The sequence below is a fragment of the Zingiber officinale genome, chromosome 9A (genome assembly GCF_018446385.1).
Source record: "Zingiber officinale cultivar Zhangliang chromosome 9A, Zo_v1.1, whole genome shotgun sequence".
Taxonomy (NCBI): Eukaryota; Viridiplantae; Streptophyta; class Magnoliopsida; order Zingiberales; family Zingiberaceae; genus Zingiber; species Zingiber officinale.
Genome location: NC_056002.1, coordinates 107981447 through 108006250, shown reverse-complemented (window position 1 = coordinate 108006250; position 24804 = coordinate 107981447). Strand labels below are relative to the sequence as shown.

Sequence of the window (24804 nt, the reverse complement as noted above, 5' to 3'; positions counted from 1 at the left end):
TGTGACTTTGGAAGCATCAAGGGCAGCCTGGAGATCTTTCAAATCCCCTTCAAATTTAGCCTGGTCAGCCGAGCGGCCCTCCCGTTCAGTCTTCAGCAAGGCGTCCAGGTCTTTCACGCGCTGTTCCAGCCCCCTGTTTTCCACCTTCATCATGTCCATGTCATCGATAGCCTTGCACTTCCGGGTGGTCGCGGTCTTTATCTCCTTGTCCAGTTGCTTGACCAAAGCCTCGAGTCGAGCCACTTCACTCGATAGGCCGGAGGACTTGTTCCGTTCGGCTTCCAATAGCTTCTTGGCCTTCTCCAGAGCGGCCGTGGATTGTCCTGTGCTTTCCCCCGAAGTTTTAAGCTTTTTCAGCTCATCCTCCGGCTCGGCCAAGCGGTTGCTGATAGCAATCTGCTCCACCCAGTTCTGCAAATGGATATGATCTAGTTAGAAGCTAAATCAAAGTAACCAGCAAGGCAAAAAATATACCCCGGTCGCCTGTTGTAAATTGCTATCGCCTAGCTGACTGGGAGTCATAAGTGCAATACGGAGCCTAGCGTCCTCCCAGGCTTTGGCGAGAGGACCTGTAAGAGTGATCTGCTGCTCGGGAACCGTTGGCCGATCAGCAGCTGCTAAGTATTCCTCTGAAGGAAGGCGCAGTACAGTTTTTATCAACCGCGAGCCGCTCGGGTCACCTTGAGGAACAGCTGCTTTACCAGACGGCTCACCGCTTGAGGAAGGAAGGTCGCCCAATATTCTAAGGCGGCGCATAGACCGGGGAGGACTGGAGGGTGGCATCTCAGAGGTAGCCATGGGAGAACCGAGCGGCGTGGGGGTACTCTCTATGGAGACTGTCCCAGAGATCACTGGGGCTTCATCACCCCGCTCGGAACGCTGTTCATCAGATGGGGTCGGCTGAGAGACTTGCTCTGGCCGTTTGCGCTTCCGAGTTGCTAGGGGAGCTTCATCGGCAGAGCGGCCCTCCACCTCGACTTGAACAGATGCTATATCGCCCACAGCCTCAGTGGGAGAAGCAGAAACGGCTAAGGCTTCAGGGACAATCTGAGTCCCCTCACCCTCTCCGGTGGCCGGACCAGCTAAGACCAAGCCCCGTTTGGCGACCTCCCTATTCTTGGCCGCCTCAATCTCAGCGGCTCTCAATTTCAGCCGCTCGGTGGCCTTGGCGCGCCACATGACTTCAGCTGCAGAAGCAAAGAATAAATCAGTTAGAACAAAAGAAAGAGGACGACAAGAGCACTTACTCATGCTGCAGGGCAAGTCGGCTGGGACGGGGGACAAGCCGAATATATACAGCACTCCCGGAAGGAGCAGCTTGTCTATGTGGTAACGCTGGCCGACCAGCCGGTCGGCTGCATGAAGATAGGCCGGATCGCCTCTAAACTTGCCGAGCTCCGGTTGTACTGGCATCATCGTCTGCCATTTGATACGGAAAGCTGGTGGCTCGGGAAGACGCATGTAGAAAAAATGCTCCTTCCAGTGTTTGTTGGAGCTCGGCATATTATCAAAAAGGACAAAACCTATCCTAAATTGGAAAACGAAAGTACCCCACTTGGCTTGCTTAGGGTAGTAGAAGTAGTGGAACACTTTGGGGTCTAATGGGATGTTGTTCAGTTTAAAGAGAACTACCACCCCGCTCAGCAGTCTAATGGAGTTCGGAACCAGCTGGCCGAGCGGGATGTGAAAAATAGTTGCACACTTGTAAGAAAAACTTATGTGGAGGAAAGCGTAGCCCGGCTAAAAATTGGTCTCGAAAAAAGAGGACGGTGCCGGGCGGCGGTTCATGAGGCCGGTCGGCGGGGGTAGCTAGTACTAAGTGATGGTCGACAGGGAGTTCATAGGTCCGAGCTGTAACACCCACGAATTTCTTAAGCTAAGTAGGTGAAGATTTCTTTTAGAATAAAAGAAGATAAGATAGAAATATATATATATAAAGAATTAGTCAAGGATTGAACCTTGAACCTTCTTAAGCTAAGAATTATAGAATTACCACTAGACCATCATGAGTTATTGTTAAATAGAGAATGGATATTGTAGATAAAGGTAAGACCATGATTAAGAGAAGAAAACAAGAAAAAGACAAATTGTCTTCTTCTTCTTCTTTTCATTTTCGTGGATAACAAGAGAGAAGGAGAGGAGAGGAAGTAGCGGGATGAATGAAGACATTTCTTCATCATTAAGAGACTAAAAGATGAGTTAAGAAGAGGGGAAAGCAAAGCCTCTTTTTGCTTCTTACTTCCACCTAGCATAAAGGGAAAAATCAAGAAGAGACTTCATTTTTTCTTCCCTTCCCTCACCTTGCCGTGACCTAGAGCCCCCTCTTTTCTTTTCCAAAAATCTAACTAAGGTTTTCTCCCTAAGAAAACCAAACTACAAGGAGGAACCCTCAAGATCTACCTCTCACAAGCAAGAAAAACACAAAGGAGCACTAGGAGGAGGAGCTCTCTTCTTTCTTTTCACCAAGGGTACCTTCTCTTAGGAAAAGACCAAGCAAGAGGATGTGAGTATCCCCTCACCTGTGGTACAAGTGGTTCTATGGTTTTCGTTTGAGTTTATATGAAATTTTAACCTAGAGTTCTCCTTTAGAAATTTCGGTTATGATGCTTGTGAAGTTATGGAAGCTTAAAAACCAAAATCCATAAGTTTAAGTTTTCCTCATGATATGTTATGAATATAACCTTGATATTTCATGCTTGTATAAGACTTAGGGTTAGGTAATACCCTACCTTAGGGTTCAGCCATGAAGAGGTTTAAAACCTAGGAAAGCTCAAGTTAAAAACTAACATGTCTATGACCTATTCTATGATGTTATATGAATGTTTTTCTTGATGTTTGTACTTGTATGTTGCTTAGAACTAGTAGACCCCTACTTTAAGGTTTCGGCCATGAAGGGATTTAATACCTTAAGGAGGTTAAACCTCAAATCTAGCTTGCTTATGTTTCTCTTTATGAAAAGATATAAAAAATGACATAAAGCACTTGGGATTCATGTTGTTTAGGGTTAGGTCTTTTACTTGATAAACTTTCGGCCAACATGAAATGTAAGGCTTAAACAAGCCTAAATTCAACCCTAACATGTTTATGTTCCTCCCCATGATATGCTATGAAATTCATAAGGTACTCACATGCTTGTAAATTCTAGAAGAAGTATTAAGTATGAAGTTTTCCACCATATGTTGTTAATGCTCTCTTGATGTTTATAACTTGTATGTTGCTTAGAACTAGGAGGACCCTATCACAAGGTTTCGGCCATGTAGGGATTTAAATACCTTAGTGAGGCTCAACCTCAAATCTAGCTTGCTTATGTTTTACCTTATGAAAAGATATGAAGATAACATTATGCACTTGAGTTTTCAAGTTGCTTAGGGTTATGTTTTTCACATGTTAAACATTCAGTCACCATGAAATGTAGGGCTTAGGCAAGCCTAAATTCAACCCTAACATGTTTATGTTCCTCTCCATGTATGCTATGAAATTTATGAGTACCCACATGTCTAGAATCCATGCTTTGGTAGCATTCGGCCACTTACATTTGGTGAACTTAGGAAGCTTGAACTTTAACCTAATATGCTCATGTGAATGCCTATGATAAATGTATGGAAAAATTTATTTAGATTCACATGCTTACATGCTATATGTAACCTAGATGGGACCTTGTATGTTTCGGCCAAGGTGGGTTTAAAACCCTAGGAAGCATAGAACCTAAAATCACATATTCTTATGATGTTCCCTATGTTAAATGTTATGGAAATGAATGTGGGTTCATTTGCTTGTATGATTTCATGAAACCTAAGTGAGCCTATGCATGTTTCGGCCACCCTTAGTGGGGTGAGAATTTAGACTAAGTTATGACTCAATATGTACTTCCCTTGCCATGACATGAATTAGAAGAAGTTAACTTGTGAACCATGCATGATTATGTTTTCTTTTTGTGTCATATTGCTCATTTGAATATGCTTATGAACCATGCATGAGAATGATATCTAAAAATGGCTATGTGCCCAAATATGATGGCTATGTACCCAAGACAAGTATGATGGCTGTGTGCCCAAGTATGCATGGCTATGTGCCCATTTATGCATACCTTATGAATGACATGAATATGATAGGTTACGAATGACAACGATATGCTATGAAGGACATGAACATGATATGCTATGAATGACATGATTATGATATGCTATGAATAACATGAATAAGATATGTTATGAATGACATGAACATGATATGCTATGAATGACATGAATAAGATATGCTATGAACGACATAATTATGTTATGAAATGATAGAGATATGATATGGCATGTATTTTACTTTGAATTGCTTGTACCAAAAGGGTGGGCTCCTCATGCGCCCCTAGGTCGAATTACGGGCCTAGTAAAGGGTGGGCTCCTTACGTGCCCCTAGGTCGAGCTACGGGCCTAGTTTCCTAGTAGGTTCAAGACTAGCTACCTTGGGTCTACTTAGGATGCGCGCATTATGTATGTATGTGGTACTAAGCCGGGCCCCTTTCATGTTGAGATTATTTTCAAGTACTATATGATATTGTTTTAAGACATCCCACCCATGACATAAATCATGTTTTGAAAGGCATATTGTACATGACATTTCTCATGTTTTAAAGGACATCTTGCATCCATGCTCATGATATGATGATTTACTCATGCTATGATGTACACTTATGTTATGATATGATCTATACCATGATATGATGATTTACTCATGCTATGATGTACACTTATGTTATGATATGATCTATACCATGATATGATGATTTTCTTATGTTATGTTAGTACCTCCATGCTATGATATGAATTATACCATGATATGATGATTTCTTATGTTATGATGTGATTCATGCTAGGATATGATGTTACATGTATTATGATAAGATTTATGCCATAATATGTTGTCTACCTTACGTTATGTTATTATTGAGATTCATGCCATGATATGATATGTTTTAATTTCATGATGAGATGAGCATCAATTACTCTAATGTATGTTTTGATGATGTTGCATGATTACGTTGGTTTTTGTAAGTAGGAAAGGATCTCACTAAGCCTTGAGTGCTTACAGATACTTTTCCTTGTACCACAGATAAAGGTAAAGAATGGAGAAACTAGAGGAGCAGCGGGAAGGGGCAAGAGATGTGTGATGGTGACTTGGCTAAAGAAATAAAATGACCTGCTGAAATGAACTTAGAATAATATGTTATGTTATGTGATGTCTTTTATGATTCCTTATGCATGTGCTAGAAATGGATACTATGACTATTTAAGTTGAACTATGTTATTTCATATTCATATGCTTGGTATGTCTTCCGCTGTATGTATGTATGAATGTTTAAATTTATTAAGTCTAAGGGTAAGAAAGTAACCCCGCCCTCACTAGGCAGGAGTGGTAGCAAAAAGGGGCGGGCGTTACACGAGCGAGGCGCAGTGCGCCCTCCTCGTCAAACCGGCTCTCCATGGTCGTGTACCAGAGACCAGGAGCGCCGGCGGTCGGCTGTGAAGTACTAGTCATGGTCGAAAGCAAGGAAGGAATGCAGGACAAAAAGAAAGGGAAATCAAGCAAGGAAGATAGGTGGCAGAACGACAAGGGCAGCTAACAGAAAGCGTAAAGGAATGAGGAAGTGAAGAAAAGAAGGGCTTACGAGTAAAAAGATGGTCGAAAGGGGTTGCGAGGTCGTCGGAGAGCTAAGAAACGAAGTCGCCGGAGCCGAAAGAAGCAGCAGGGCGTCAAAGGGCGATGGAGCAGAAATGCTGCGGAAAGGAGATATCGGGAGCTTTATAACGTTGGCCTCGAATAGCCTCGGCCGTCCGATTCAGGTCGTAAAAAACGAGGCTGTCATCCAGCTGCTCATTTCAAACGGCGGCTGCCCCATCGGAGGTAACACCATCGCCATACGCTGACAACAGCAAGATCGCCACGTGTCAGCAGGACACAGGTCACATTTAATGAGCGCCCCTTACTGCGCGCAGTGCACGTGCTTGGCAGTAAGGGAGAAGATTCGGCATGGATTCCAAGGGAATACCAAGGCACGAGCAAGACATCGCCGAACGGGGGCAACACGGAGTGTGAGCCGAGCGGATGAGCATCCCCAAGCCCGGCCGAGTGGACTAGTGTAACGGCCGTTACTCAGTCAGATCGACGGTCCAGTCAATCGGACTTCGCCTCCTTCGACTAGACTTGAAGGGGAGACAAGTGATCCGGCGGTAAGAACGGGGGATCCCCTTTCCGAGGAGTCAACGCCACGTGGAAGTCAGAGGGCCAGGTGGCCAATCGGATAAGGAGGGACCGACCGGACGATCGAGAAAAGGCGGGATCGGTAGGCCGACCGGAGAAGGGGGGATGACCGCCCGGCTGGCCGACCGGTGTCTGACTGATGGCAAAAGGTGCCCCGGCGGGAGTCGGGGTTCTGACGCTCGCTGAACAGGATCATAGGATCGAGCGGATGGCACGCTCGGTCGAAGACATAAGGTAGCAAACTGCGAACAGTCCCCACATAGCATATTACCGAGGATCTCCCAAGCATAACAGTGCATATGGAGGGTCGGACGTGATGTGAGTGTCGGCCGGTCGGACGTGAGGTGAGTGCCGGCCAGCCGGACGCCCCTGCATGGAGTAGGGAGAGAAGGACAAGGAACATCTTCTGACAGCTGTCATGCTCTATGACTAGGCCATACTCCAAATCTGGCGATAAGGTGTTCTGCTGTCCCATCGAAGACGTGCCTGGACTGTAGCAGTATGGTGTCAGGTAAGCTTTCTGACAAACACATACCGAGGTATGGGCTGAGGACACGTATTTGCCTCGGTAGGCGTGCGTGAGCTCCTTCACCGCTCTATATAAGGAGCCTTATACTTCGCCGGAGGTACGCGTTCTTTGAGACTTGGAGCCACTTCTTCATTGTTCGCTTGCCTGACTTGAGCATCGGAGGGTCGTCGCCGGGAACCCCTTCCCGGTCCGACTTCTGTGCAGGTTCGTCGGAGGTTCGTACGACCAATCGGAGATCTACGACAGCGACTCGGAGAGCGCCACGTGCCCAGCGTCCATTGATTCAGCTTTCGGACAGGATCAGTGTATATATGTCAGGTGAGTGTTGTTTGAGGTGTATTGTTAATTATACCTATGTTGATATATGCACACAGGTTTGGTATGCATTGTTGGAGGTATCACGATGAATTATACCTATGTTGTGAGTATGTGTGGTGTGTACAAATTGGAGGATTATGTCGATCATACATATGTTGTGTGAGCACGTGTGCCAGGTGTATTGTTGGTAGCAACATGATGGTTCTACTTATGCTGAATGCAAGATGTGTAGTGTCTGCATTATATCATTTGTTGGATTACCCTGTCAACCCATTTTCTTATCAGTGGGTGACTCACTACGATGTTGATAGATTTGACGATGAGTTTGATGTGATTGCTGGATTGTTATACCTTTGGCTGCCCACAGTAATATGGATTGGTTTCCATTGTCTTTATTGATGATGTTGTGATCTATTTCGGATCCGCGGTGAGTCACGTACACCATCTTCGCATAGTTCTAGAGATGTTTCGACGGAAACGTCTATATGTGAAGTTCAGTAGTGCATATTTTGATTGTCTTCTGTGAGATATTTGAGACACACGGTCACCAGTAGGGTATACCGTGGTTCCACAGGAGATAGAGGTTGTTACCGTTGGAAGTAGACAGAGTCTATACAGGAAGCTCGTAATTTCCTCTGCTTGGCTTGATATTTCTGGAGATACGTTGAGGGTTTCTCTCGGATAGCTATGTTACTGACACGCCTGACCAGGAAAGGCGTGAAGTTCACGTGGTCCGAAGATTACGAGACCAGCTTCGAGGAGCTGAAGCGGAGACTAGTGTCGGCTCCGATTTTGGTTTTTCCTTCTGAAGAGGACGGATTAGTGCTCTATATCGACGCATCTCTACAGGGTTTGTGTGTTGTTTTGATGCAGCACGGCAGGGTAGTCTCCTACTTCTCAACAGTTGAAGGAGCATGAGGAGAACTACCCAGTACATGACTTGTGGCTGGCTGCTATTATTTTGCCTTGAAGATTTGGCAGCAGCATCTATTCGGTATTACATTTGAGATTCTCACTGATCATAAGAGTCTCAAATATATATTTTTACCCAAAAGGAATTTAAATCTCCGACAGAGGAGATGGATGGAGTTCCTGAAGGATTATGACTGTACGATTGACTATCATTCGGGGAAAACTAATATGGTTGCCGACGCACTCAGCTAGAAGTCTAGAGAGGCTTTAGCTTACCACCAAGTTGTGGTCACATCTTGATTCAAGGTTTCTCTGAGTTGTGCCTTGAGGGATAAGGACAGACAGAGCAGGGTACTCTGGTTACCATGGTTGCTCAGTCGTCAATCAGGACGAGGATCCGAGAGCCCTAGGCTGCTGATCAGTATTTGCAGTTTATTTGTAGCCAGATAGCTTCCGGGCAGCAGACTGAGTTCACACGAGACGAGGAGGGTGTTATACACTTCCGAGGTAAATTATGCGTACTTCAGTCTCATCCGGTCTTATAGGAGTTACTTCCGGAGGCTCATCGCTCATGATTTGCTGTCCACCCAGGCGGTACTCGTATGTACCAAGATTTGAAGTGTTTCTATTGGTGGAACGACATGAAGGAAGACATCGCGAATTTTGTAGCTAGATGTCTTGTTTGTCAGTAGGCGAAGGCTGAGCACCAGATACCTGCCAGATTATTTCAGCGGATTCCTATTCCTGAGTGGAGATGGGAACACATTACCATGGACTTTAAAGTGGATTTGCCTAGGACACGACGAGGCCATGACGCGATTTGAGTAATCGTTGATCGATTAACTAAATCCGCGTATTTCTTAATGATCTGGAAGATTTGTTTCCTGGATCGATTGGCAGAGCAGTATTGCCGAGAAATCATCAGAGTTGCACAACGGAAGCGTGGTGGCCCATTGAGTATTATTTCGGATAGAGACCCTCGGTTCACGTCTTGTTTCTGGCAGAGTCTGCAGCAGGCCTTGGGCACTCAGCTCTGATTTAGTATAGTTTTCATCCGCAGACAGATGGATAGTCAGAGCGGATCATTCAGACTTTAGAGGACATGTTGAGGTGATACGTATTGGATTTTGGAGCTAGTTGGGATGACTATTTGCCATTGGTAGAGTTCGCCTACATCAACATCTTTCTTTCGGCTATCCAAATGACACCGTTTGAGGCATTGTATGGTAGACCTTGTCGGACACCCACCCTCTAGGATGGGTTGGGGAGTCCCAACTGTTGGGACCTCATAGAGCTCAGCAGGAGGCAGAGTTGATTCGTATTATCAGACGGAGGATGTCAGAGGCGTAGGATCGCCAGAAGAGTTATGATGATTGGAGACGCATACTCCTAGAGTTCTTTATTGGCGACCATGTATTTCTGCGAGTTTCACCCACGAAAGGAGTGAAGAGATTTGACTTCAGAGGTAAGCTAGCTCCGCGATACCTTGGACCTTTCCAGATCTCGGAAAGGATTGGAGCAGTAGCTTATCGGTTGACACCGCCACCGTTCCTGGCAGGAGTTCATGACGTAATCCATGTGTCTATACTGAAGAGATACATAACCGACGCGACATATATGTTGACAGATATCTCAGTTTCCCTTCAGCCTGACGTCACCTATGAGGAGATTCCGGTACGGATGCTGGACCGGAAAGAGTGTCGGTTGCGGAACAAGACAATCCGTCTGGTTAAAGTTGAATGGCAGTATCTATCCGACGAGGAGGCTACTTGGGAGCTCGAGGATACTATCCGAGCTCGATACCCCCATCTTTTCACTTGAGGTATGTGATTTAATTTACCGTTTAGCATTTATACTCTATATATGTTGTTAGTACTTGCTGATGATAGATAACGAAATTTGGGGACCAAATTTTTATTAGTGGGGGAGAATGTAAAATACCAAAAAATAGGGAATAATGATAAGGGAAGTTTTCAGAATTTTTAGAATTTTTTCGAGAATTTTCGGAGCTCGTATGGACGAGTTTACGGGGATAAAAACGGGGTTCCAGGAAAGCCTGTTTAGGCTACCCTATTTAAGCGAGGAAATATTTATTTATTTATTTCTTATTTCTTTACTTTTCTTTTAATTCTTCGTTTTCCTTCCTCGCCGAACACGCGCGCCCTCTTCTTCATCCTCGCGCGTGCCCTAACCGCTTTTCTCCATTTCTTTTCTCAACCGGCGCCGAGTTTCCTCTTCTCTGATTGCACCACTCTCCTCTGCTGATAGCCGCCCCTCGCGGAGCGATCCCGATGCCGCCGCCTAGCGCCGCTGTTGTCGCCCACAGCCGGCGACGCTCGATCTCCACCACTGCACTTCCCCTTTGCCCTAGAGCCTTCTTCCCTCTTGATTCATTTCCGGATTCCCTAGTTGGTTTATGGATTTCACTAGATTACTGTGTTAATCCTTCTTGTTTGGATTAAGGGGAGTGTCGGACCACTCCATTCCTTTTCCTCCTGATCAGATCTTGCATCTTCTTTGCTGTGCTACGGATGGAGGTCACGGGATTAGAGGAAAAGAGGTAAGGTGCCTAGTTGTTACTGGATATTAGTTGGTGATAGGTTGTTTTGTTGAATTCTGACTTCTTCTTCTTGATCCGGTTGGTGGACAAGAACTTGATTAGGTCTGTGAGGAAAGGTTTTGTTCTGTGGGATCTTTTCTTGGTTCCGACAGAAATTCCCTCCAGCAGCACCTAGTTTCCGCAGCAGCGGTGAAGTGAGGTAAGGAATGGAAGAATTCCTCATTTGTAGCAGCATGCTCAGGATTTGAACTAGGAAAGGATAAGATAATTAAATTAAATGGAGTTAAAACATAGTTTCCTAATCGGATTAGGATTTTTATTTAGCTATTTTGTTTTTAGCTAAACTGTACGATGTATTACAAGACTCTGATTCGAGACGAGTATCTCGATTATCCGATTGGACCTTTTCGATTGGAGGCGGGTACTTTGACTTATGTCTTTTGATATGCATAATAATGTGTTTAACATATAGCATGATTGTGTTTTTTTTTCATTTGTTTCGGTTGGTCACTACATGATCTATTACATGTTTGCTTGTTTACTCGTTATGCACTGCATGTTATTATTTACCTGATCATACCTGCTTTATAGGTAGTGACACAACCATATGATACATTATGTTCAGGACCTAGGGTTTATTTGATACCCTATCTGTTTATGTACCTTCCATCTGATACATTGACTTGTGGTACACCTTTTATTTATGTATGGATCATGCTATACTATTCGTGATATTGTCATGTTTAGTGTCATGCATCATCTTGCATGATTGCATGCTGTGCGATTGTCTGCTCCATTATTGTTGAACACATCGCCAGTTACATGTATCTGTACACACCACCACTCATGGGTTAGTGGTATATCAGACAGGTGTGTGGCAGTTCTGCTGTTTGGCTCCATTGGTCTGGTGACTCAGCGTGGTAGCCGGCAGACAGTTCCGCTCTGTTTGGCTCCGTTGGTTTAGTGTAGCAGCGTTGTAGCCGGCAGGTAGTTGGACTTTGTTTGGCTCCATTGGTCCACTCATAGGTAGTGTGACTCAACGTGGTAGCCGGCAGAGAGCTCTCCCCGTCATCGTGTACCGGGAGATGAGAGCATTGCGCTCCCCCATTTATTATTTCGGGGTAGGAGTATGTGTGTACTCCGACAGCATGCCGTCCACTCGGTCACTCATCAGGAGCAGTGATGTCAGAGTGCACGGTTGTCACAGCCCTACCTACTCGGACTCACCATTGTGTGTGAGATGGCTGACTGGCGTCAGGGGTGACCATGTCATTGGCATCATACGCATGATGCATTTATTGATTGTGTTTACTGCATTTACTTGCTGCATTTATATGGATGCATATGATTGACATGCATACAGGATTATGACACTCTCGATCTGACAACCCAGTTATCTTTTTACCTTGGTCCCAGTTAGTACAGTTTTCTTCTATTTTTGTTTCAGTTGCATTTATCCTTCTCGTATTCAGGAGACTGTACGCATGATTAGTGTTGTCTGTTATTTACTTTATTATGCATATCAGTTATACTTGCTGAGTGTTGGACTCACACCGCCTCCATTGTTGATATTTTCAGGTTGAGGCTGTCCGGAGCAGTTCCAGTCGCTAGTCCTCACTGCACGTAGTGATAGTTCCCTGCAGACCTCGAGGACTTATTGACCTTTTAGTTTCTCTTCTCGTTTGACTATGTTTAGACTTGGTTTGTTTGATACTTGGATATTATATGAATTCTTATGATTGATGAATTTTCGTATGGTTTGGATTTGTTCTACTACATGCCTGCCTGGACGGCAGAAAAGGTGAGTTCGTCGGATTTGTGTTTTATGAGTGTAGTGGAGTAGGAAAAATCGGATTTGAGCTTTATGAGTATAGTGGAGTAGGGTTGTTTTCAAGTCATGGTATTACTGTTTTGTTTATTGCTTATTAAACTGCATGGAATGTCTGTGTGTTGTATTTATTTATTTTTATTATTCCAGCCGCATGTGGCTGAGGTATATGAGGATGCAGAAAGTTTCAGATTGTATGCCGTACAGGGGAGATGCTGTCGAAATTTCTTCGGACAGGGACTCCTCCGGGGCGTGACAGATACGATCCTCTGACTCTCTGAGAAATCCACATGCTGTATTAATGGTGAAATGGCCTCATGGATCAGGAGGCCTATTAGGCAACCAGTTTAGAAAATGGGCCAGATATAGGGAGCTCACTTTCTCATGAGGTCTAAATGGGTTGTGATAGTATCTCAAGAGGGTGTGGAGCTTTATAGACCACTAGGAAAGTACAATGCTAGCCCCTTAAGAATCTGCCCAATCGTAGACCCAACCCTGGGTTGGGTCTAGCTCGACCCTCGCCCGGGTCCTACCTGGACCCAGCTTGAGCCCTTAACCAAGTCAACGGGTTGGTTGCCCATTGACCCGGTTCACCGGGTTAAACAAGAACTGGCCTAGCAAGATGTCGAGTTGGTAGTTCCATAAGTCAAATTGGCGGACCGCCGATTAACCTCCAGTTCACCCAATTTTTTTTTCCATTAGAACCACCGGTTTCCTAGTCGTTGGAACTGCTGATTAACTATCGATTCCTAGCCATTGAGGGAAGGGTGGGGATTTTTTTGGGTATTTTTTTTCAACAATTAAGATTATTTAACCATTTTTTGATCAATGATTATGATTTAGTGTTTGTTACTATCCAAACTCTATAAATAGAGAGTTCATTTCATCATTTTCACACCCATCTTCTCTACTCTTAATCTTAATTTCATATTCTCTATACATTTTTATCTTTATTTCTAGGCATTTTCGTTTCCAATTTTTAATTAAAATGGAAGGAGGTCGTGGAGGTGCTTCATCTTGAGCTCGGAAGGGAAATGAAATAGTGAATCTGCACGAGGACCCCAACTTTCAATCCACCGATGATGAGATTAAGCACCTTCCAAATCTGACACCCGAAATACAAGGAAGTTTCGATGTAATTACTTCTAAGATTCAGAAATTCCTCCTCTAAAATCTTCTATTTTCACTAAATATTTTGAGATTATCACTCTTCTGTCAGGAGAATTGCATGCAAAATATAAGCATTGCAATGCTTCATACAAATTCCAAGTTGACGGCAGTTATGGGTCATTGAAACGACATATAGAAATGAAGCATCCAACGGAATATGGATTCGACCATTCTCAAATATAATTATCTAGATTTTCTTCAACTAGTGGTAGTACTGATTCAGGTTTATTTTTATATTTAGATAATAAATTAAGAGAATTATTAGCTAAATTTATTTTCGTAGAACATTTTTGTTTTAGTTTTAGATCTAAATGTGCACATTTGAAAATTTTTATAAAGAATCTCTTAATCCATGTGCTAAACGTGTTTTTAGAACTACACTTACTCATACAATTAAAAAATTAGTGAAACAAGAAAAAAAAGAATTTAATTGATTAATTTAGTAAATTAGATAATAAAGTTTCTTTATGTTCCTATATTTAGAATGATCATTGGCAAACTGTCAAACACATTCGTATACGAGTGTAACTTGCCATTGGATCGATAACTCATGGAACCTCCAAAAAAGATTGTTAGCTTATAGAATTTTTGATGAATCACATAATGCTCATAACATCACATAATTATTATATCTAATTTTAGAAGAATATGGATTAACTCATAAAATATTTTTAATATCATTAGATAATACTAGTTCTAATACCACTAATATAGATGATCTAAAATTTATTTGTTAACCTATTATCGGTGGTTTATTTTTTCATATTTATTGTGTATGTCATGCTTTAAATTTATATGTTCAAGATGGATTGAAATTTTTATAAAATTATATTAATCTAATTATAATTATAATTTCTTATTTATAGTCGCATCCATCTATAATGAAATAATGGGGTAGGTTTTGTAAAACTATTGGAATGTGACCTAAAAACTTTTCACGTGATGTACCAATATGTTAAAATTCAACATACCAATTATTACAAGATTTATTTCAATATAAAGAATTATTTTATTCATTTTTTTTTTGCATAAAACACTAATACTAATATATATTTATTTTCACAACACTGGAATATTTGTAATAGTATTTGTAAAATTTTAAAAATATTTAATAATGCAACCAAATAACTTTCCAGTGTTTATTATCCTACTTCTTAATTAGATTTAGAAAATTTTTCTAATATAATATTAGTTTTAAATGAATATATTAATAATGAATCTTTATCTTCTTGTATATTAACTGATACGGGTTATAATAAGTCGACTCCTCGAAATAGAGGTCAAGGATGAGAAGAAGAAGGGGGTACTCATAGCTGGTCGAAAATATGTAGGACAAAGGCCGACCGAATAAAGGGATCTTTGAATGCGCTCGACTAAGTAAAGCCCGATCGAGCTTAAAGACACTTAGCCTTATACAAATTTTAGTGTATTCCCGGTTGAGTGTGTTAGAGTGTATACTAAAAGCCTAGATTTTGTATAAATATTTATTTAGAAATAAGAATCACATTGGTCAAATGTCTATATTTATAAGGTAAGTGTAGTTGTTCAATTAATTTATATTGTAGATAACATGGTGTGTGGTGTCACACACAGAAGATCATGTTATCAATTCCTTGTAAATTATAAACAGTAGCTCATGACTAAGATGGAAAGGAACGAACCATTAGAATAGTCATAGTGTAATTTGATATTGGTATATCTTAACTATAAAATTACACTAGTACACTCTGAGTGTATTGAGCAGGATCATTTAAGGTAAATTCTTTTTGTACTGACTAAATAAAAGAACAAGACCTTTGTTATTATGGAAGTGTGTGCTCTTAATCCTGATATAATAGCAAGCACATATATCTAGTATTTATTTCTTTGACTTATCAAAGGGTGCGATTTAGTTCGATAAATCAATAGATCCGATAAGTTGGGAAATGATGTTATTTATAGTATGTGTTTTTGATTATAGAAGGAAACTGTGTCCTAGTAATTTAGATTGATGATGTCCCTAAGAGGAGCTCATAAGGATTGTCATGTAAACCCTGCAGGTGGACTTAGTCCGACATGACGATAAAGTTGAGTGGTACTACTCTTGGAGGTAGATATTAATTAAGTGAGTTGTCAGTAACTCATTTAATTAGTGGACATTTTATATCTTAAACATAGGGAGACTAACACACTCATGATAAGAAGGAGCCCAAAATCTAATTTGGGATTGGTGCGGTAGTTTGATAATAATTCTTTAGTGGTATGAATTATTATTGATGAAATTAAGTTGGGTGTTCGGGGCGAACACGGGAAGCTTAATTTTATCGGGAGATCAAAACCAATTCCTCCTCTCAGTCCCTATCGTAGCCTCTTATTTATAAAGTATTATACCCACCCATATCCACCTTCTTACCCATCCTTATATGACCAGCCAAGCCAAGCTTGGAGCCCAAGCAAGGGCTGACCAAGACATGACTTGGATGGGATGAAGTGTGGCCGGCCCTAGCTTGAGTCCAAGCTTAGGTGGCCAACCACAATAAAATTAAAAGGATTTTATTTTTAAAAATTTTTCTTATGTGGAAGCCATGATTTTAAAAGAGAGTTTAAAATTTAAATCTTTCCTTTTATAGCATTCTACAAAAGATTAAGTGAAAGGTTTGATATCTTTCCTTATTCGTAGTTAAAAGGAAGATTTTAATTTTTGATAAAACTTTCCTTTTTTGTAACCATCCTCATGATTTAAAAGAGAGTTTTAAAATTAAATCTTTCCTTTTATAGTTTCTACAAAAGATTAAGAAAAGATTTGATATCTTTCCTTATTTGTAGATTGAGAGGAAGATTTTAATTTTAAAGATAACTTTCCTTTTTGGAAATCATCCACATGTTTTAATAGAGAGATTTTAATTTATAAATTTTCTTTTTATAACCAACCATGAAGGGAAAATTAATAGAGAAATTTTTTATTTTAAAAATTTTTGGAAATAAATTAGGAAGTTTTAATTTTGTGTTTAAAACTTTCCTTACTTGGATGATTAAGAGGTGGCCGGCCACATTGAGTTTGAAAGGGAAATTTTTTATTAAACTTTCCTTTCATTGGCTAAGAGAATAAGGAAGTTTTTTTTATAAAATTTTCCTTATTTGCCAAGACCAAGGAATATAAAAGAGAGGGTAGAGGTCCCTCACCTCATAACTTATGTTATAGTTTTCCTCTCTTCTATTTCCTTGGTTGGTGGCCGACCCTTCACATCCTCTCTCTCTCCTATTCTTCTTCCTTGGCCATCGACATCTTCATCTCAAGGAGCTTGGTTGGTGGTCGGATCTTGCTTAAGGAAGAAGGAGAGATAGGAGATCTTGTTTCTTAGCATCCCTTGGAGCTTGATGGTGGCCGAACCTCATCTTCTCTTGGAGTTCTTGTGGTGGCCGAAACTTGCTTGGAGAAGAAGGTAGCTTGGGTGGTTCTCGTCTCGGTAAATCGTCGCCCACACGACGTCCGAGATAAATAGAGGAATACGGTAGAAGATCAAGAGGTTGTTGCGTACAAAGAAAGGTATAACTAATAATTGTTTTCCGCATCATACTAATTTTCTTTGTATAGTTTTTGAAATACCAAACACAAGAGGTATATGATTCTAGGTTTTGAATTTGTGATTCGAGTTTTTTTTTTTGTTTTTCGAATTTGTGATTCAATTGTTCCTTTTTGTTAAACCTAGGATTATATAAGGAAATTAAATATTAAATTTCATTAAGAGGTTTTGTCGAGGCAGTGGTGGATGTTCCCATACCTAAGAAGGTCTCGCCATGTTTGACCTGGGAACCGATTTTCGAAATTAATATTTAATTGAATTTGTAACATGGGTGGATTTGGATCAATAATGTTAAACATCATTTAAGATCTAAGTCTAAACCTAAAAGAACAGAAAAGTTAAACTTGGAATCAATAATGTTAAGTTCCATTTGTGATCCAAGTTTAATTTCTAAAGAACACAATAGGTTGTTGGGAAGGAAAGGTTCGACACTTGTACAAAATTTTGTACAGTGGAACCGGTACGATCTTCCAAGTAGCAACCATCAGAGTGAAGGTCGAGCAAGCACTAGTGTGCTTATATGCGCTCGGCCGAGTAAACCCCAACCGAGCTTAAAGAAACTTAGGCTTATATAGCTTAAAGTATATTATCGGCCAAGTGAAGGCTGAGTGAGCGCAAGTGTGCTTATATGCGCTCGGTCGGGCAAAGCCCGACCGAGCTTATAGGCACTTAGCCTTATATAGATTTTAGTGTACTACTGGTTGAGTGAAGGCCGAGCGAGCACCAATGTGCTTATATACGCTTGGTCGGGGAAAGCCCGACCGAGCTTACAGGCACTTAGCCTTATATAACTTTTAGTGTACTACCAGCCAATTGAAGGCTGAGCGAGCAGTGTGCTTATATGCGCTCGGTCGTGCAAAGCCCAACCGAGCTTAAAGGCACTTAGCCTTATATATATTTCAGTATAATTATCGATCGAGTGAAGGCTAAGCGAGAACAAGTATACCCATATGCGCTCGGATGGGCAAAGCCCGGTCGAAGCTTAAAGGCACTCAGCCTAATAAAGCTTATAGTATATTATCGACCGAAACATGCTCAATAGAAGGTATTCTTAATATATACACGACCGACTTGAATCACCGGTCAAGACATATTTAACAGAAGATGGCGTACAAGTAGTGAACAACTTTATGACAACTTGACAAATTTGACAGGAAATATTCTCTAGAAGCTTCTTTAGTTACGGGGATATATTCCTATTCATATTTCATCAGGAATATGAGTTATAAATGACAAAAGAGGTACATCTGGCATATAAAAAAGATTCCTTGAAGGATTATTGCATGAAGCCTAAAGTGGTACTTCATCTTCTAACAAACTCTAACAAATCGGGGACCATCTTATGAGTGAGGAGGTTATGTGAGGTAGTATAAAAAGGAGAATCCTCTTCGCTGGCAAGGTATGCTGATGTTCAAACACTCTAGCATCCACAACTCTACTTCTTCGTACTTTCATTATCGTACTTCTTTTGCTTCTTCTTCCACCTTCAAGAGAGAGAACTGACTTGAGCGTCGGAGGGCCTAGCTAGGGATTCCCAACCCGGTCTTAGGTCACTAAACCTTTGTTGGCTCATCTCGCGGTGCGCAGGATCATTGAGAAACTCTTCCAAATCTCTAGGAGTTCATCTTCCTTGAAACCATCGTTCATCGGAACCAGCACACCTTCTCACAGATTTCAGATAGGATCATTAGCTATGAAAAATAAATGGAAAAAATATTTTTATTTTATTCGTAAAATTTATTTAATTATATTTTCTTTAGATCCTAGATTTATATTAGAAGTTTTACAATAAATATTAATTTTTTATTATGATACTTTAATTCCAATTAAATATTTTTCTTCTCCTGATCCAGTTAATATTATATATAATGTTAGAATTTATTTATATGATATTTATAATCAATATTATACAAAATATAGAATACAAACTAATATTTCTGAAATACAATAAACTATCAGTAATAATTTAAAACTTACAAAAACACAACTTTTATTAAAAGAACGAATAAAACATCCATGAGGATCCTCAAGTTTCACACAGGAACTTGAGAATTATTTTACAACTTCTTTTGATTTTAATGAAGTAGATAGCAAAAATTTTGATAGCTTAAAGTGGTGGTCACAGAAGGTTTAAAACTTTCCCGTCCTCTCTGTGATCACCAAAGAAATTTTAGTTTATCTAGTGTCAACTGTTGCCGTGGAGCAGACGTTCAGTGTCAGTGGCAACATATTAGATGAAGGGCTATCAACTGTCTCCCGACTCATTGAAAGCCCAAGCATTACTCGACGATTGGACAAAAATCGAGAAAAGAATTCAAGGAATACAACTTTCAGATGACAAAGTTGAAGATTTTGATATTAAAGGAACGAATACAATAGGAACGGGAAATGGAAGTGAATGACAACGCCACTTTCAAATGTAAAAGGGTAAAATGTAAAATAACCATGTGGGCTTTAATTCCCCTATACCTAAAGGGGATACACACATAACTTAAATGAGTGTAAGCCCTTTTTTAAATAAATTTTTAATTTTTAATATAATAATCTTGAATCATGGTGAACTGTGAACCGAATCATGAATCGACGGTTCCGTACCGTGAGCCGTAACCGTCTTGGGCGATTAAGGTTAAGGGTCGACCTACCAAAAACTGTCGAACTGATGGTTCCGAACCGTCGAACCATTTGTTCCGAACCGTGGTCAAGTCTACTCGATCGGCGTTAGTCAATCGGGAGAGAACGGGGAGTAGGACCTTGTGAGTGGTTGGCATAGGCGAGGAGTGGGGCCCCTTGAGGGTCTATCCGATTGGTGGTAGCTGATCGGAAGAGAATGGGGAGCAAAGTCGAGTAAGTGTCGGACAGAGTCAAGGAGTGAGTCCTTTGAGGTCCTATTCAATCTGCGGTAGCTGATTGGAAGAGAATAAGAAGCAGAGCACCGTGAGTGTCAAACAGAGTCAAGGAGTGGGGGCCCTTAAAAGCATGTTCGATCAGCGTTGGCCAATCAAGAGAGAGAACAAGGAGCAGAGCCCTGTGAGTGTTCGACAAAGTCGGGGAGTGGGGCCCCTTGAGAGCATGTCCGATTGACATTAGTCGACAGAGTGGAGGAGTGGGGCCCCTTGAGGGCCTGTCTGATCGACGATAGTTGATCAAAAGAAACGGGGTTCAGCAGAGCTGGAGAGTGGGACCCCTTAAGGTCCTATCCGATCAGTGGTAGTCGATCAAGAGATGATGATCCTACTAAACCAGCTACTCGGCTTTTGACTGTCATCTATTTCGACTTGTTGCTACTGAAGGGCCCTCCCCTATTTATCGTATCAACGACTTTGTCAATATTTCAAAGAGTTTACCGTGGCTCATTCGTCAAAGATCTTAGAACAGGATCGCCTGAATTATAAAATATATACATTTAGACTAATCACTTGCACTTTCAAATTTATTTTAGTTATCTATGACAAACTTCTACATAGAATAAGACCAATTACTTTCCGTATTAATGCTAGTGTTGTTTGAGCTCTTACAAGGATTTAAGAAGCACTTGTGTCTTTAAAGTTAATTTGTGGTATTGATATGTGAGCTTTAGACTTAGTTGATTGACCTTGCCAAGTTGCAGGTAATTTTGAGGCATCAGTTTTTTATTCTTCTGTTTTTGTCTTTCTAAATTTACCCGCAGCCCGTCCAAGGGGATAAAGGCTTAATTGTTCCCCCTTACTTAAAAGAAATCAGTTTTACATTTACATCTTTACATTTTGTATAGTTATAACTAGAACCATCATTGAATCCTACAAACAAATTGATCAATTCAGAGTCTTTGTTTTCTTTCTAATAGTACTATTAGAGCATCCAATCAATTTTTTTATCATTAAATTTAAAATTTAAAATAAATAATTTATTTTATTAAATTTAAATAATTATTTTTATTATATATTATATTAATTATTTTTAAATTTTTATTATTATATTTATAGAATAAATCGAATGAGAAAAATTGAAAAGAAATATTATTTTAATTTTAGATAGAGATTTTAAAAATTATTATTTATTAAATTTAAATTTTAAAAATAAATAGAATAATTAATTTTACCCCGGCGCAAATGAAACTACAGAAAATATAAATATTTGACTAAAAACAACTTCCATGGAGAAAAGTTTAAAGGCGATAAGGATCATCCCGAGTCGATAGAGATGTTCTGATTATCTTATTAACAATATTATTTGACATTTTCAATGGAAAATTTGTGACGTGGAGATTTTCTTGTCTAACGTGTGTGAGATGATGCTTTCCGACAGTGGAGACGGAGGATGGATATACGTGTATATGCCTGGATTTTGTGCATGAAGGAAGAAGAAGAGAATAAAGAGTTCGCCTGTACTGTTCTTAATTACCTAGGAAGATGCTGATGGATCTTGTCCTCATTTGTTATTTTCTTTCTTCTTCTTTGTTCATATTTTGCCGCTGGCTTTGTCGTAAGATGAAAACTACATGCAGTTGTGCACAGCGACCATGAATTATTGGATAATTGCTTGGCTGAATTAATCTCTTTTAATTCACGCTATCTAATTATGAATCCGAATGCAAACAGTGAAGTTTAATTGCAGTGTGACCCCAGGTGTTACCCATTATGCACTACCAGGCCCTCCCTCCATCCCTTTCACTCCCCCTCCTCTCCCCCCCGCCCGCTATAAAGTCCGCGCCCCCTTCACTTCACTCTCTCCCATTCACTTTCCTTACTGGCGGCGGATCGTCGTGTGCATGCCATGGAGATGTTGATGGAGGAGAAGTACTGGAAGTTGTCGTCGTCGAAGAAGGGGAGCAGGAGCTGCCGGCCGCGGGCGGCGGAGCCCGGCGGCCCGTTTTGGGGCAAGTCGCTGGAGGGAAGGCGGCCGGCGGCCGGTTCCGCGCCGACGACGTCGAACTCGTTCGCGAGCCGGGTGACGAGCCTGGTAAAGGAGCAGCGTGCTCGTTTCTACATCATGCGCCGCTGCGTCACCATGCTCGTCTGTTGGCATGATTACTGAACGAGATGAATTATAAATATAAAAGAAAAGTATGGATCAAAGACTAGAGTCCCCTTTTTTTTTCCTTCCTTTTTTTTGTTGTGTGAATAGTATCGATTATATTATATCACTTTTGGCGTTGATTCTGTGTTGCTTTCGATTTCTTGGGTTTCACTTCTCCTCTGCAAGGTGAATTGGACTGATTGATGGGTACGAGAGAAAAGAGGGACAATTAAAGAGGATTGTCGATCGGACGTCACACGCAAGTTTTCTCCCCGCAATCGACGGCCGATAAGAAGAGGCAGGTTGTAATCCTGCGAGAGTTCCATTTTAAAAAATGAAAAAAAGAAAAAGAAAAATAATAATATAAAAAATTAGATCTGATTCAGGTTCGAGTCCTGAACAGTGGTCGTGGTGGCGACAATAATTAATTAAATAGCGAAGGGTGAGGACTGGGGTCGAGAGCCTAATAATTGAGGAGGGAGAGGTCCACGTGGGAAGCACGTGTGGGACCGTGCCCACCCAACGACCCAACCTGGCGCCCATCATTGCGATTTGACCTGCCGATGGGTCCGCTCGGCGAGTATGCGTGGCAAAGCAAGTCAACGGTCACGTCGGAGGGCAGTGTCACGTGGGGTGGGGCCGGACGCGTGGCCAGATTGGGACGGCCCCTCAGCCTTTTGTTTTTTAACGGATATCCCATTTAAGATTTTACTTAGATTATAGTATTAAAAAAACACAGGTGTTAATGAGATCCCATGGCCGGGATAAAAAATACGACGACTACGTCGTTCCAGTAATCTAACACTTAAATTCAAAATAAAAGTCTAAATATTATATCCATAAATAATATATATATTATCCCGGGCCGACCGCGTCTAATAAGTTAAAATCTTAAATTTATAGTGAAAAAAATAAAAAATATGAGGAAAAAAAATTAACCCGGGAGGACCACGTCAAGCCGACAACTATTGCTCATAATCTGAAATAAACCCGAGTGCATCATCTGAACTGACTTTGTTATCATGCTCTGTACACCCATGCGGTGTATATTTTGGTGTATATTTTTAGATGACCTTCATATGTACGAATGTCTGAAGCCCCTCTCGAATCTTTCGATTTACTTTTAGAATCTGACTACCTGGAAAAGACTCTCGGTATCCAAACATATAGGCGAAGATAAACAACTATATGCTTCGCTTCGCTTCACTTCATCATTTTTTATACTCTGTCTATAATTAATTAGTATGCAATAGAAATACATTATTATTATTATTATTATTATTATTAATAACTAAATCTTTTCTGTTAAATAGAATCATGAAAATAAATGTAAAAAATTAAAAAACTAAACACAAGAGACATGAAAATTTTAAAACTCTCAATTCCTATTCAACGGCTTAGTCCTGATGTTACTCCACTAACTTTTTCTTTATCAGATGTTTCCAGAGATATTTTATGGAAACGGAAAAATCTCTTATAATCAGTTCTTTACAAATAAATACAAAACAAAGACAAATATACAAATGGTATAAAAAAATTTGAATAAAAACAATTCAACCTTGCTTTGATCGCTATTTGTGGCTCTTCGATTAACTCATGAACTCTGAAAATGTAACACTTTCTTCAAAACTGTCGAGGATCGACGGTGACGACCTCCATAAAACCTTCCCTTTATGGCTTTTAAGTTTATTTTCACCTATTATTTTATTGTTCATCGCTATCAGAGGATTAATCTATGGAAATCGATTGTTATATTTATAGAAAGGCTCTTATCAACTCTGATTTCATTAATAGTCAATTGTTATTGTTCATTAATCGATTAATTGAATGCCATAATTAAATCATAAACCTTTTGTTAACTATAATAATGTTAATAATCAATAGTTATTGTTCATCAATCAACTAATTCCAAATTAATCGAGTTCCCAACTTCTCAGAAACTTTCTATTCACTGCAATTGTATCAATAATGGATTATTACTTTTCATCAATTGATTAATCTCAAATTAGTTCAGTGTAACAATAAAATTCCAAACTTTCTATTTATTACTACAATATCATCAGTCAGCTATTATTGTAATAGACATACTATAGCAGAAATATTATTCACGCTCAATCGGAATATTGTTCACAATACTAAAATTACTATTCACATAGAATTGACTTATACCAAGGACCCTTGTGTCTCTAGAACTTTCTCTGATTAATATAGGTTAACTCCGACTTACTAAGATTTCATCCTTGTCTAATATTTGATTGACTTCAATCTATCAAAATTATATTTATTCAGCATCCGATCGGATCTATCAAATCTCCCTTTATCTAGAATCGGATCATCCTTGATTTGTCAAAACTTACTTTGCCTAATATATGATTTGTCAGGATTTTACCATTACTTGACATGTAATAAATCTTGATATGTCAACTCCATATTGGATTTCATACTATCAAGTGCCCTATTAATCATGACTAATATATATTTCATTCTTATCAACTTTCTATCAACTTTCTGTTAGACTTAATTTCAAATGCTTGGATTTCTTCATTGTTAAGTATCCAATCAATCTTAATTTACTTGGCTCTTTACTCAATAATCCGCTTTCAAGTGAACTTACTCCGAGATCGATTGTGTAAACAATCTTTCTCCTCAACAAACTTTCCTTCTACATACTCTCATC

The 24804-nt window shown here is 40.2% G+C and overlaps 1 protein-coding gene across 1 annotated transcript; it reads left to right on the top strand.

The window, feature by feature from the left end:
• Nucleotides 1-21803: 21803 nt before the first annotated feature.
• On the top strand, nucleotides 21804-22265 carry LOC122020785 (small polypeptide DEVIL 13-like). The gene has a single exon (XM_042578806.1). It carries the CDS (start codon nucleotides 21885-21887, stop codon nucleotides 22143-22145), a length of 261 nt encoding a protein of 86 aa, XP_042434740.1. The 5' UTR covers nucleotides 21804-21884; the 3' UTR covers nucleotides 22146-22265.
• The last annotated feature ends 2539 nt before the right edge of the window (nucleotides 22266-24804 follow it).